This window comes from Brassica rapa, chromosome A06 (genome assembly GCF_000309985.2).
Source record: "Brassica rapa cultivar Chiifu-401-42 chromosome A06, CAAS_Brap_v3.01, whole genome shotgun sequence".
Taxonomy (NCBI): domain Eukaryota; kingdom Viridiplantae; phylum Streptophyta; class Magnoliopsida; order Brassicales; family Brassicaceae; genus Brassica; species Brassica rapa.
Genome location: NC_024800.2, coordinates 11,766,214 through 11,780,452, shown reverse-complemented (window position 1 = coordinate 11,780,452; position 14,239 = coordinate 11,766,214). Strand labels below are relative to the sequence as shown.

At 36.7% G+C, this 14,239-nt stretch overlaps 1 protein-coding gene and 1 non-coding gene across 4 annotated transcripts in view; one reads left to right on the top strand and one right to left on the bottom strand.

Moving 5' to 3' along the window:
• LOC103873306 overlaps positions 1-11,900 on the top strand; it is a 728,778-nt gene extending 716,878 nt beyond the window's left edge. Inside the window, exons 1-5 of one of the 3 annotated variants that reach the window (XM_033272626.1) lie at positions 121-7,828; positions 7,933-8,036; positions 8,511-8,646; positions 8,731-8,842; positions 8,931-11,900. In XM_033272626.1, the coding sequence (XP_033128517.1) occupies positions 10,673-11,845 (1,173 nt within the window). In that variant the 5' untranslated portion in view covers positions 121-7,828; positions 7,933-8,036; positions 8,511-8,646; positions 8,731-8,842; positions 8,931-10,672 and the 3' untranslated portion in view covers positions 11,846-11,900. Of the gene's footprint in view, positions 1-120; positions 7,829-7,932; positions 8,037-8,510; positions 8,843-8,930 lie in introns of those variants that run through there. The other 2 variants (XM_033272625.1, XM_033272627.1) reach the window with 2 other exon arrangements.
• Positions 11,324-11,430, bottom strand: LOC117126367. Its single transcript, XR_004448935.1, has one exon. It is a non-coding gene; the product is annotated as a small nucleolar RNA R71 (small nucleolar RNA).
• Positions 11,901-14,239: the final 2,339 nt, after the last annotated feature.

Below are 14,239 nucleotides of genomic sequence, written 5' to 3'. Positions count from 1 at the left end.
TGATACGTTATTATGGATACTACTTAGTACCTAGAGTCATTTAATATGCAGGAGGAAAAACTCCACCCCAACACATCTCCTACATGACCTAAATGAGAGTTCTTAATCTATTTTTAGGACATGGTACATCAAAAGTTTCGGGCAACCCTTTTTATAAACTTTCTGACATATATTAATCTTTATTATTAAAACTTGAATATCTCTTAAAAATAATTTTTAATTCATGTTAATATTACCAACTTATGCCAATGAATTCATAGCTATTAATTAATTTGTTAGATTAATCTCTATGCAAACTTACAAAACCAGGACAATTGTTCCACCTACCTTTTATCTCTATGTTCACTTCTGACCTAAACTTCAGCTTAGATCTCCTCTCTGATTTCTGACTTCGGTTGTGTGATTGTGAGAGGGTTGTTTCGTTTCTCCTTCTCTTGTTTTAGCATAGATCTCTTCCGTGTATTGATAATTTCAGGAGCATATATGGTGGCGAATCCGGTTCGAGCTCGTGGTTGGTTTGGTTCAGCTTTGTCGATGGCGGCGGTTCTTTACGGTTTCTGATTATTGAGGACAAAGTCGGTCTCTCGCTTCTTCAAGAGTCATCGTCGGATATCTTGTTTGAACTTACTCTCTGGAGTTGTTCGGCGCAGATTTAGTGAAGGTGGGTGGTAGTTTGCGCCGGAGAGGAGATTTTCAAGGCGGATGCGTTATATGGATGCATGAACTTCCAGGTACTTGAGTAGGCTTTTGAGGGCGACAAAGAAGCGTGAAACACGATCCCGAAAACATTTGACCGTGAATATGATCTACATGTCAGATCTGCATGGATTTCACCGATTGGGTTCTCCTTTCTCCTCCACGATTTCTCCCTATACTTTGCATAGTTCTTCAACTGAAGCATTTTCACTAACTAGAGGGGTGGCAGCTTCAAAGGAGATCGGTTTCTGGTATGTACTGTTGTAGTCTCCTTCTCACTTGTGTGGCGGCTCTGTCTTAGCACGATGGAAAGTGGTGCTAGGATTTTAACGGGTGGGCTTCTTTTGGGCTTGAATGCTCATGGATTTCGGATAATTGGGCTCTTTTTTTTTTTTTTTTTGTCATCGACTTTACAGACTCATATTGACTCTGTGAACCAAACTGGGAGATCTTGATCCATGTGAACAACCAAAGACGATACTTTCCTAGCACTGCGAGCTAAGCTATCCGCCTTCTTATTATGCGTTCTTGAAACATAGATGATCTCTGCTTTGAAAAAACTCTCTTTCAGGCTGTTGAAATCTTCCAAATAACTTGCAAATGCTGGCCATTCTTCTGGTTCCGAAACCATCTTCACCAATTGAGAACAATCCGTTGCAAACGTAACCTGAAATTGTCGTAAGTTTTTCATACATTCCATTGCCCATAATAGTGCTTCCATCTCTGCATGAAGAGGAGAAAGGGAAGCCCTAATATTCCTTGCACCCATCAAACCCGCAAATCCCTCTAGAGTACTATACCATCCTTGTCCTGAGAAAATATCATTTTCCTTCCAGGACCCATCCGTGAAACACCATCTTCCTGGAATTGAAGGGAGATTCATCGCCTCAACATGTGGACTCCTCTTAGTCTCATCTAGTATTTGTGCCTCAGCCCATAGATTTGACTCCGTTTCAGCCAATTTAAGGGTATCCAACGGTTCAACATCCAGGTTACTAAAAACTTTATTATTTATTCCCTTCCATATGTACCATAATATCCATGCAAATTGATGATCCTCCATCTGTGGCACAACTCTCCAAAAGAGGTGATCCATGTTCGCAAAGAGAGAACTTATTGGAAACACGGCTGGATTTGTTGGAACCTTTGAAAGAGCCCATGTCTGGAGTGCTGGAGGGCACTAAAAAAAAACATGGTTAATCGATTCCTCCTCAGCTCCACATCTTGCACAAATGATATCCCCGGGTATTCCTCTCTTTTGTAGATTCTTCTTAACTGCAATACACCCCGTCACCAGTTGCCATAGAAAATGCTTAATCTTTGGTGGACATCGTATTTTCCAACAATGTGCCTTCAAAATATCCACTGTGGGTCCAAACACTAAGGGTGATTTTTCCTTATCTGGGTAAATCCTTTCTACCTGATATCCAGATTTAACCGTATATTTTCCATTATTTGTGAAATGCCATCCATCTCTGTCTGCCATCTGAGTTCTACTCAGTGGGATACTTTCGATAAATTTCACATCCTGGGGATCCACCAAAGCCCGAATCACCGGCGAATTCCATTTCCGCAAATGTGGATCAATAAGAGAATCCACTGTAAGGTCTGGGTAAAGATTGTGTTGATTTTTATTGGCTGGTCTCGGGCGAGTGGTTGGGATCCAAGGATCATTCCATACAGATATAGAAGATCATGTTCCCACCCTTTTGATTAGTCCTTTGCTTACCAGAGATCTAGCAGAAACAATACTCCGCCAACCATATGACGGAGAATATGAACGAATCGGCTCCAGGGGTGATGCATTCCTGAAATACCGACCTTTAAAAACTCGAGAAAATAAAGTATTTGGCTTCTCTATCAGCCTCCATAATTGTTTACCAAGCATCGTTGTGTTGAAATCAGTGATATCCTTAAAACCTAACCCTCCATCTTCCTTACTGACACATACTTTGTCCCATGATTTCCAATGCATTCCTCTTATATTACCACCAGGACTCCACCAAAATTGTGCTACCGCACTTGTTAACTTTTTTGCAGTAGCCTTGGGTAAACGATAGCAAGACATTACATGATTTGGTAAAGCCGTAATCACTGACTTGATGATCACCTCTTTTCCTCCTTTCGTGAAGAACTTAAAAGTCCAACCATTGACCCTATTATTTAGTCGATCCTGTACAAAGACAAAAACCTGAATTTTAGAACCCCCAAGACTCTCCGGCAAACCCAGATAATTTCCCATCCCTCCCAGATTTTGTATGTCCAGAATATCTCTTAACTCCTGTCTGGCAGATTCTTCAATGTTGTGTCCAAATTGAATTGATGACTTAACAGAATTTATTAGTTGACCTGACACTTTCTCGTAATCCTTTAATATCGGATAATTGGGCTCAATTGAGAATATTGTATGGCTTTTTATTTAATTCATGTTGTATTAGAAAAAAAACATTACTGAAAACCTTAAAAAAAAAAAAACTAAACGCAATTAAGTAAGCAAAATTTATTTATTTTATTAAATTATTCTCTAACCAAAATTACAATTATTCTCTAACTGGATTATTCTCTGCAGACTTTAAATGTTATATATATATATATATATATATATATATATATATATATATATATATATATATATATATATATATATATATATATATATATATGTGTATATTATTATTTTATTTCATATACAAAAATATAAAGTGTAAATGTTTTTTGTTAAAACATATAAAGTTATTTTCAAATATATGTTAAATAATCGATGATTAATATAATTCATACATATGTATTTAAATTATAAGAATACAACTAAAAAAATTAATTTAATATTTTCCTCAAAAATTAATATACATAAATATAATAATTGATGCTTTAATTTATAAACAAATACATCAAAAGTGGTTACTATAGTTAAGATTGGTTTTATATCCAATCCTAGTATGAGCAATCAACAAATTATAGATAATAAAAACCATCGATCTATCACAAATGTTACTCTATACGGACGCATGTTATATATCGAATAAACATCCATACGAACGCATGTTTGTCCAACCATTTCCTTAATTTATATGTATATTTTATTAAACAAATATTTGTGTGGATGCACCGGTTAAATTCTAATTCTTAGTTAAAACGTTTAATTTAGACAATTGAAAATTTTCAAAAAAAAAAAACAAATCTCTGTAACTTTTTTCAAACGTTTTTAAAATCAGTCTATCTATACACAATAATCTCAACCAAAAAAAAACATTATGGAAGAATATATTTCATCTTTCTAACTGACGAATACACTTAACTATTATTTTATCTATTCTTAACACTCGTAGATTATATTAAAATATACTTTTCCTATATAAAAGATCGACGTTTTAACTATCTCACACATATTAAGACAGTAATCATTTACTATACTTTTCATGACGATTTACTTTTGTTGTAATTTATAATTCAATGATGCTATATTATTAAAAAAAATTATTTTTACAAAATAAAAATGCATTAACTTTTTTTTACATCAATCGGCTAATCTATTACTCAACTTTGAGCTGGTCTGGAGAACCAGATCGGAATAGAACAACCAGTGTAATACAAGTCCCTATGAAATGATTTCGCTATCTTAGCTAATGAATCAGAAGATACATTTTCAGATCGGGGAATAAAAACAATCGAGAAATCTGGAAATCTGCTCTTCAGCTTCTGTAGTTCATCTAATTCAGTTGAGAAGTTAGGACATGCTCTTGGGTCTTGAATCATCGAGACTAGATCTTTACAGTCGGTGTCAAAAGCCTGACACGGCGATAGCTAAAGCATGCACTCCATGCCCATAATAGGGCCTCGAGCTCTGAGTGAAGTGGTGAAATTCTTCGTCACTGGTTTCGTGCTCCCAATAGTTGAATTGTTCCTCTTGAGGTTTTCTATGTTCATCCATAACCACTATAGAGTGTGTCATGTATCTTTGATTCATCTATCATGCATCTCTCAGAGTTTGTTATCGGCTTAGAGTTTTTTGTAACTACATGCTCTTCTTGTTTGATGTTTGCTTCAAACCGAACATGACATTCTGATTCAGCATATCGGACAGTTTCCAACGGATCTCTGTCTATTCCTCTGAATAGTTTATCATTCTTCGCTTTCCAAATATACCAAATAAAAATGCATTAATTAAAATCAGATTACCGATCTTTTGTATATAATAAAAATTTAAGAAATCAATATTTTATATAGATAGAGAATATATATAGAATATCCAAAATTATATCATGGTGATGTATAAGATATAATTTTAAAATTTTACAACATAAAATATTATTTCCAAGAATCTTATACATTCAATATTCGGCAGCGATCCCTAATAGGTTTATTCAACATTTCGTTTTTTTATTGGTCTCTTGATCGTTTGTAATTTCCAATTTGTAATTTATTATTTTCTAGTCAAAACAATATTTTATTAAACAAAGTACTGAACTTAATCTACGTGAAAATTTTAGTCACATGGAAATGCTATTGTGATATTGGGGTTCCTGGATGAAATTCATAACTTATTTGATGATAATTATGATATTTCAAATATTTATGTTTACTTATGTTTCTAGCTAATCCGAGAAGATTTCTTAAGAAGTCTTGTAAGAGAAGACTTCTGAAGAAGTCTTTTACGTTAGATTTTCAAGAATGTAAAGTAACTTCAAAGTATGGTTTTAACTTTCAAAAGTGCTAAGTAACTTCAAGAATATCAAATCATGTGGTTTAATGTGTATTTTTGGATCATAAAATATAATTTTTAACTTACATGAGATTTAAAATTTCAATTTTCACTTAAAATGCAAGTTTGATCTTTGAATTTGACTAAGTTTTCTTGTGAAGTCTTCTCTCTTAGTTTTAGTAAATTTGACTAAGTTTTTTGTGTTGTTTTGTTTTTTTATGAGTGGGTATAATGGTTAAAAAAATTTCTTGGCATGATGTATCAATAACTTCAATAATGTTAAGTATTTTTGGCAAAACATGAACATATTTACCATATTCTTTGATTAGCATCTTTTCAAGTTTATAAAAGAATTTACAACTAAAATAGTACATATACAAATCATAAACAGACCGTAAACAATACTATTACACATAGAGATAGATATCATTCCTCAACATAGATAAGCTTGAACTGCACTTGACATCATTCCTTTGTGTACCACTTTGGCCAGAAGACTTCAGAAGACTTCCCGAAAACTTCGTGGGAAGTCTTCTAGCATAAAACACATTAGAAGACTTCCCAAGAAGTCTTCAAAGAGTCTTATAAGAGTCTTCCAAAAGTCTTTTGAGAAGTCTTCCAAAACCTGATTCACATCTGAAAAAATCTGCATATTTAAAAGTATTCATCAAATGGCTTCAAAACAAGGAAAGCTTCAAAAATATTTTTTTATACTTAAATAATAAACAAAACAATCACATTAGGTTGAATCTATAATTTTTTAAAATCTAATATATAAAACATACAAATTACATATCCAAAATTTGTACCATTTTGGGCATAAAACTTCGGAAGACTTCCTGAAGATTTCGTGGGACATCTTCTAGCCTAAACTGCATTAGAAGACTTCTTGGAAGTCTTCCAAGAGTCTTCTGAGAAGTCTTCCAAAGTCTGACTCAGATCTGAAAAATTTGCATATTCAAAAGCATTCAAATGGTTTCAAAATAGAGAAACCTTCAAAAAATATTTTTTTATGCTTAATAATAAACAAAACAATCACATTAGGTTGAATCAATAGCTTCTTAGAATCTAATATATAAAACACACAAAATACATATCAAAAATTTGTACCACTTTGGGCAAAATACTTCAGAAGACTTCCTAAAGACTTTTTGGGAAGTCTTGTAGCATAAAATGTATTAGAAGACTTGCCTAGAAGTCTTCCGAGAGTCTTCTGAGAAGCCTTTCAAAGTTTGTCTCAAATCTGAAAAACCTGCAAATTTAAAAACATTTAAATGGCTTCTAAAGAAAGAAAAACTTCAAAAATATAATTTTATGCTTAAATAATATACAAACAGTCACATTAGGTTGAATATATAGCTTTTCAGAATCTAATATATAAAACACATAATATATATAAAACACATAATAATGACTTGCCTTTGAAAGAGTGAAAGATAAAAATCATGTAATGAGAAACCTGTAAAAAAAAGATAAATTAGTGAGAAACATAAAAAAAAATGAGAAATGGATTTAAAGTTTGGTGTTTTGATGTTCAAAGAGATTAGAGAGAGGTAGGAGAGTCTTAGAGTGAGAAACATTATATTTTTATTGCAGCCAATTTGAGAGGAAGAAAGAGAATGTGTAAATTTTATTTATATATGGAGACAAAAATTCCAATTAGGTTAAATATTTTCGATACAAAATACTTGGGAAGTCTTGTAGACCCTACAATCAAATACATGAGAAGACTTCTGGAAGACTTCGCTTTAGACGAAAAATTTAAATTCTACTAAAATTTATGTGGAAAACCTAAATTTTACTAAAATTTAGGCGGAAATATGTTAGACAAAATCTTTTAGAAGTCTTCTTGGGAAGTCTTTCAAAACATAACATAATCAAATAATTAATTAAATAGCAAATAACAATTCATTAAACTTAAAATCAACTTACATAGTGTTTAATATACAAAATAACTTAACACATGTAGGCAATTTTTTTAAGTTAAGATTCCAAAATCTTACCCTAAATAATACTATAACATCTATCTATCTATAATAATAAAATAGAGTTTTCTCTCACCTCAGCCCTCCACATCATCAAGTAAGGAGGGGCAAATGAGGACACGTGTCCAAACTAAAGCGTTCTATGTTTCGGCAGTTTTTGTGGGTTCCACATGTGGGTTTCAAATAAATTCGTCTGGGCCTTAGTTAAATGAAAGTGGCCCACATCTTTTAACCCTAGGAAACTCCGCCTCTTCATCTAAGCTTCTTACCATCGCAGCTTCTCTCGCCGGAGACGTAAATGTTGAGTCTTGAGACGTTACAAACTCAGTCTGAGTCCATGCATCGTGTTTAACCCAAGCATTTACGATAGCTCTCCACTACTCCCACGATCATCATTGAATGCAACCCCATTACTTCCTTGCTCTGGATCTTCTACTATAAAAAGGTATGTTCTCTACCATAAAATTCATGACTTCAATCTTCTCAGACATGCCTTAACAAAAATCCAGCGAAAATGGCTGATACAATGTTCTCCTCCCCAATTTTAAGGCTAAATCCTCCACCGTCGAGGTCAGGTTGCTTAGGTTTTTGGAAGCTAAAACGTCAAGTACAGTGGCGAGCTCATGGGTGTTGAAATCCTCCTCCACTCTAAGGTTTTTCCGTCATTGAAACTCTTAATTATCGAACCATTTTAAACATAAGCTTTTTTGTGGTAAAAGAACATAAGCAAGTTAAACATATTTCAGAGATCTTGAATGTCTCCGTCTCTCTAAGCTGTGTTGTTTGAGAAACAACTTGATGAATATGTAATTGAGGTGCCTTCAATGGTGAAGTTAGGTGAGATACCCTCGCCACTGTGTAAATGTATTGTGCTTTCGAAGTTTCATTAGATTGAGTTAACAACAAGCTAATTTTTTGTTTTGTTTGCTCTTCATATTTCATATAATATCCTAGCGCCCATGCCTTCTGTAATCTGTGTGTTCAGTGCGGAGATGCTTGTGAACTTGGTGACCTTTCATGATAAACATATCTGTTGTACATCTGTATTTGAGAGTTATGGTTATGATATTTAACCTCTGGTCTTCAGAAAAAAAAAAAGAAATTTAACCTATATTCTGCATTTGTAGTTTGTCAGAGGAGGTTGCGTTTGCACTTGCTCAAGGTTTGAAAGTAATTGCTTGTGTTGGTGTGATGAGACTCTTGAGCTGCGAGAATCTGGGTCAACCATGGATGTTGTAGCTGCTCAGACTAAAGCTATTACTGGTATGTAGTATGTACATCCATTATATTGTCAAACACATTTTTAATCTCTTTTAGCTTATTTAAGTTCGTCTGATTTAACATTAGGGCCGTTATGATGACTGTTTCGGATGAGACAGGCGAAGCTGTATTTGTTGGTTTCGATGGTGATATGACAAAGCTAACTAACATCCCAGCCTCCGAGGCTGGTCCTCCCCTGGTACCTCTCTCTCTTATATATTCTCAGTCATCAACCAGATTGCTACTCTTATTTTTCATACTCTCGATTTAAAATATTGGTCTTATAGGCTGAAGATGGAGAGAACCCAAAAGATAGTCAGCTCCCTCAGTTTACACATTCCAGGTCAGAGTTTTCTACTACAATTTTGGTGCTAAACATCAGACATTCACTTTCTCACATATCATGGAAGAGGGTGAACGTCTTCCCCTCCCTGACTTTTGACATGTTGGATATTTACACTGTTTTAACCATCCATATTGCATACATTGATCATATAGATTAGGAATTTAGCATCTTTAGAGTCCATATTGCATTCATATGTCCTAATCAGGTAGTGGAGTTTCCTATGGAGTAATTGGAGGTGTTTAAAAGCATTATGGCTCAAGAAGAGATGGAAAATGAAGTTAGTTCGAGTTCAAGCGAGCACAACTCGGGTTGAGCCAACGCGGGTTCTCTTACCCGCGCCGAGGCATCGAGAAGAAGATATGAAGGACTCCACGCGGGTTGAGTGGCGCGGGTAGCCGTACCCGTGTCGTCGAAGAGGAGTTGTCGATGATCTGACGCGGGATGGAGCACGCGGGAAGCAGTACCCGCACGTAGGAATTGGAGGCGTGGTAGCGTCTTGACGCGGGGTGGAGCACGCGGGTGATCCCCATTTTCCCCTACCCGCGTTACCGAAGGATTCTGTTCGAGGAGTCACGCGGGTGAAGCAGCGCAGGGAAGCCTACCCGCACGTATGAACTGATGGCGCTTCGACGAGTTGACGCGGGGAAGCTGACGCGGTTGCACCCGACGGAACCCAACTCGAGTCGAGACTTTTACTTAGTCGAATTTTAATGTTTTTAAGGGCTTTTTAGACTTTTTAATGGAAACCATTAGGTTTACCAAAGACATATAAATACTCTTGTAATCCTAAAGTTAGGATCTATCTTGTTTTTTATCTAATCACAAAAGAACTCTTAGGTGAAAGATCTTATCTTAATCATTTTCTCTTGTGATTACTTGATTATCCTGATCACTAATCATGATTAGCACCAAATCATCTTTGATTCTTGGGCTCATCATGAAGAGTAGTGAGTAGTCATCTTTGGATTCATGGGTTAGAGAGATTAAGGGTGATTAAGCTAGATCTAAGGTGTTTAGGTATAGATCAATCTTGTTCCTTGCTAGTAGAGTGCTTTTAATGCAACTCTAGAGTTGGCCTCTCTAAAGTTGAGCTCTAGGCATTTCATACCCGGAAGGTGTTCGATGAAATGCCTGAACCAACTCTGCTAAGCTTTAACATTCTTTACCAAAGGGATTTGTTGTTAAAGGTGTTAAGATGGCTAGTAGACTTGAGATTAATGATTACTTAGATAACATTCAACCAAAGGAATTTGATGTTTGAGTTATCTAGGTAAATGAGCATTCATCTAGGGATAGAGTTTGCTTAGGATTGTGTCTAGGTCTAAGGTAGATATAGATTGGTTGAAAGTTGACACCTTTAGGTTGAATCTTGAAAGTTCAATTCCCATAGCCCATGAGTTCTCCCATCTTAATAGAAAGAAAGCTTTGTCCTTTATTGCATTTTAGGTAGAAATCTAGTTTAAAATCATCTCAAAAAACTGGTAGCACTTAGATTAAGCATGGTCTTGCATTCTCTTTGCATCATAATCACTTAGAACTGATTTGACATCCTTTATACTTCAACATTTGATTTGGAGCCTTGAAAACTCCTATCATCAAATTGGCGCCGTTGCCAAATTCTAAGTTGATTGTGACATTGGGATTTAGTCATTTGCTTGAGACTAAGTCAATTTTTATTTAATTATGTTATTGTTTCTCTTTGTTCTTCTCCCTTTGCATTTCAGGTGTATGAACACAAGGAGCAGAGGTCCAACAAACTTATTTCCAAGAGTTGAAGACATTAGAGCACTTGAGAGGGAGATAGCAAGACAAAGAAGAAAAGTAGAGCAACAGGCTCACCTAGACAGATTGGGGTTTGTGATGGATCAATATCAGAATCAGCCTCAAGATGGAGAGGGCATTGGTCAAGGAGCTGCCAACCTTAGGCCACAACACCCACAGCGCCAGCCACAACATCCACCGCGCCAAGCTCGTGCCATTGGAGCCTATGATCAACCTCACATTATTGGTCATAGGTTGGGAATCAGAGCACCAGCTGTAGAGAACAACAACTTTGAGATCAAGTCAGGACTGCTCAACACTATAGAGAACAACAAGTATTATGGTCTTGTTGCTGAAGACCCTTTTGATCACTTGTACAAGTTTGATCAGTACTGTGGCTTGTCCAAGACTAATGGTGTGTCTGAAGATGCTTTCAAGCTGAAGCTATTTCCTTTCTCTTTAGGAGACAAGGCACACCAATGGAAAAAGACTCTTCCAAGTGACACTGTCACTACTTGGGATGAGTGCAAGAGAGTTTACCTAGACAAGTTCTTCTCTACTTCAAGGACAGCTAAGATCAGGAACGAAATCTCCGGGTTTCAACAGAAAGGTCTAGAGAATTTCAGTGAAGCATGGGAGAGGTTCAAGGGCTATTGGTCTCAATGCCCTCATCATGGTTTCAGCAAGGAGAGTTTGCTTAGCACCTTCTATAGAGGAGCCTTACCACAGTGCAGAAACAAGCTTGATACTGCCAGCAATGGTTTCTTCTTGGGGAGAACTGAAGAAGAAGCAGAGGAACTGGTAGAGAACATGGCTAAGAGCGACTCAGTCTACAGTGAGGAGCATGATAGGGTCAACCGAAATGATGATCAGCAGACAAAGAAAGAGATCAAGTCCTTGCAGGAGAAGATGGACTTGCTTCTTTCCAACCAAGCAAAGCAAGAGCAGGTCAACTTTGTAGGTGGTCCTATTCAAGAAGTTCCTCCCAAGATTAATGAGGTTGATGGTTTGGAAGAACAAGAAGAGCTGTGCTTCATCAACAATAATGGTTCTTGGTACAGGAAGGAGCCTAACTTTCAGTACAACAACTACTAGCAAAGGTCCAACTCTAACAACCAGCAAGGAGGTTACCAGCAGAAGCAAAACACTCAGCAAGGGAGCTATCAGCCTAGGCAAAACACTCCTCCTGGTTTCAACAATAACAACAATCAGTCTACTCAAGCTCAAGGAAGTTCTTCACAAGCTCCAGCTTCAGATACAAGTGTGGATGCAATGTTCAAGAAAATTATGGATTTTCAGGCCAAGAATGAGAAGACAATGGGTTATGAGTTCAAGAACATTCACTCCAAGATTGATGGAAGCTACAATGAGCTCAACAACAAGATCCGACATTTGGAGAATCAGTTTGCTTCAATGAAGTCTCAGCCAAGTCACCAACAAGGGGCATTACCTGGAAAGTCAGAGCAAAATCTCCAGGAGACAATGAAAGCCATCACCCTTAGGAGTGGAAAACAGTTGCCACCAAGAACTCTCATTAAGGATAATGAGAAGCAAGATGGGGAGGTGGTCATCAATGTGGATGATGATGTGGTTATTATGGATGAGAAAACCAATGAGGAAATCTTGGAGAAAATAGTTGAAGCAAAAGGAAAGGATAAAATTAGAGAAGAAAAGAAGGTGGAGAACAAGAATGAAGCTGCTACTTCATCAAAAGGAGCTCTATTCATTCCTCCTCCCTATGAATCAAAACTTCCTTTTCCCGGTAGATTCAAGAGACAGCTTTTGGAGCAATACAAGGCCTTATTTGAGAAGCAAATGAGTGAAGTTCAGATTACTATGCCCATAATTGATGCCTTCATGCTAGTGCCTCAATACAGCAAGTTCCTCAAGGATGTTGTAACTAAGAAGAAGAAAGAGATGGAAGGCATGGTGGTTCTTACTCATGAGTGTAGTGCTATTATCCAAAGGCTAACCATCCCTAAGAAGCTTGAAGATCCAGGAAGCTTCACTTTACCTTGTGCCATTGGGCAATTTGCTTTTGAGAGATGTCTATGTGATTTGGGAGCAAGTGTGAGCCTTATGCCTCTCTCCATTGCTAAAAGGCTTGGCTTTACACAGTACAAGAAGTGTAGACTCTCTCTTGTTCTAGCTGATCGCTCAGTGAAGATTCCCATTGATATCCTAGAAGATCTTCCTGTTATGGTTGGAAATTGTGAGATTCCTACAAATTTTGTGGTGTTGGAGATGGATGAAGAACCAACAGATCCCTTGATATTGGGGAGACCTTTCTTGGCTACAGCAGGAGCAGTTGTGAATGTTAAGGAAGGAAAGATTGATCTTCACCTTGGAAAGAAAAACATCCTTCACTTTGACATCAAGGAGGTGATGAAGAAGCTTACTACTCATAGCCAAGCATTCTATATTGAAGAGATGGAGATTTTAGCTGATGAGCTTCAAGAGGAGTTGGCACTTGAAGACTCTCTACAACATGCCTTAACAATTGAGAGAGAGGTCCAAATGATTGAGAACAAGGAAAGTGATGCCTATGTGAAGATGATGGACTCTCACAAGGAGATTAGTGATGAAGAACAGAATGAGGAGCTTTCATATGAGGATCACCATGCTTCCTCAGCTACTCAACAAGAGAACCTCCAAGAGGAAGATTGGAGTGAACTCAAAGCACCAAAAGTGGAGCTTAAACCTCTTCCCCATGGTGTAAGGTATGCTTTCCTTGGTCCTAATGAGACTTACCCTGTCATAGTGAGTAGTGAGCTTAATGAAGATGAATTGTCTAAACTTTTGAATGAACTTAAAAAGTATAGAAAGGCAATAGGCTACTCACTAGATGATATTAAAGGGTTATCACCTTCTTTATGCATGCATAGGATACATCTAGAGGATGAATCTATGACTTCTATAGAACATCAAAGAAGGTTGAACCCCAACTTGAAAGATGTTGTTAAGAAAGAGATTCTAAAACTCTTAGATGCAGGAGTCATCTATCGAATTTCGGATAGCAAATGGGTGTCTCCTGTGCATGTTGTCCCAAAGAAGGGAGGAATGACTGTGGTTAAAAATGATAAGGATGAACTAATACCAACAAGAACAATAACAGGACATAGGATGTGCATAGATTATCGAAAACTTAACAAAGCATCTAGAAAGAATCATTTTCCATTGCCATTCATTGATCAAATGCTTGAGAGACTTGCAAATCATCCCTATTATTGTTTTCTTGATGGGTATTCAGGGTTCTTCCAAATCCCCATACATCCAAATGATCAAGAAAAAACGACTTTCACATGGCCCTATGGTATATTTGCTTATCGAAGGATGCCATTTGGGCTATGTAATGCTCCAGCCACTTTCCAAAGCTGCATGATGTCTATTTTCTCTGATCTTATAGAGGATGTTGTGGAGGTGTTTATGGATGATTTCTCTGTCTACGGATCTTCGTTTTCTGCTTGTTTGTCAAATCTTAGCAGGGTT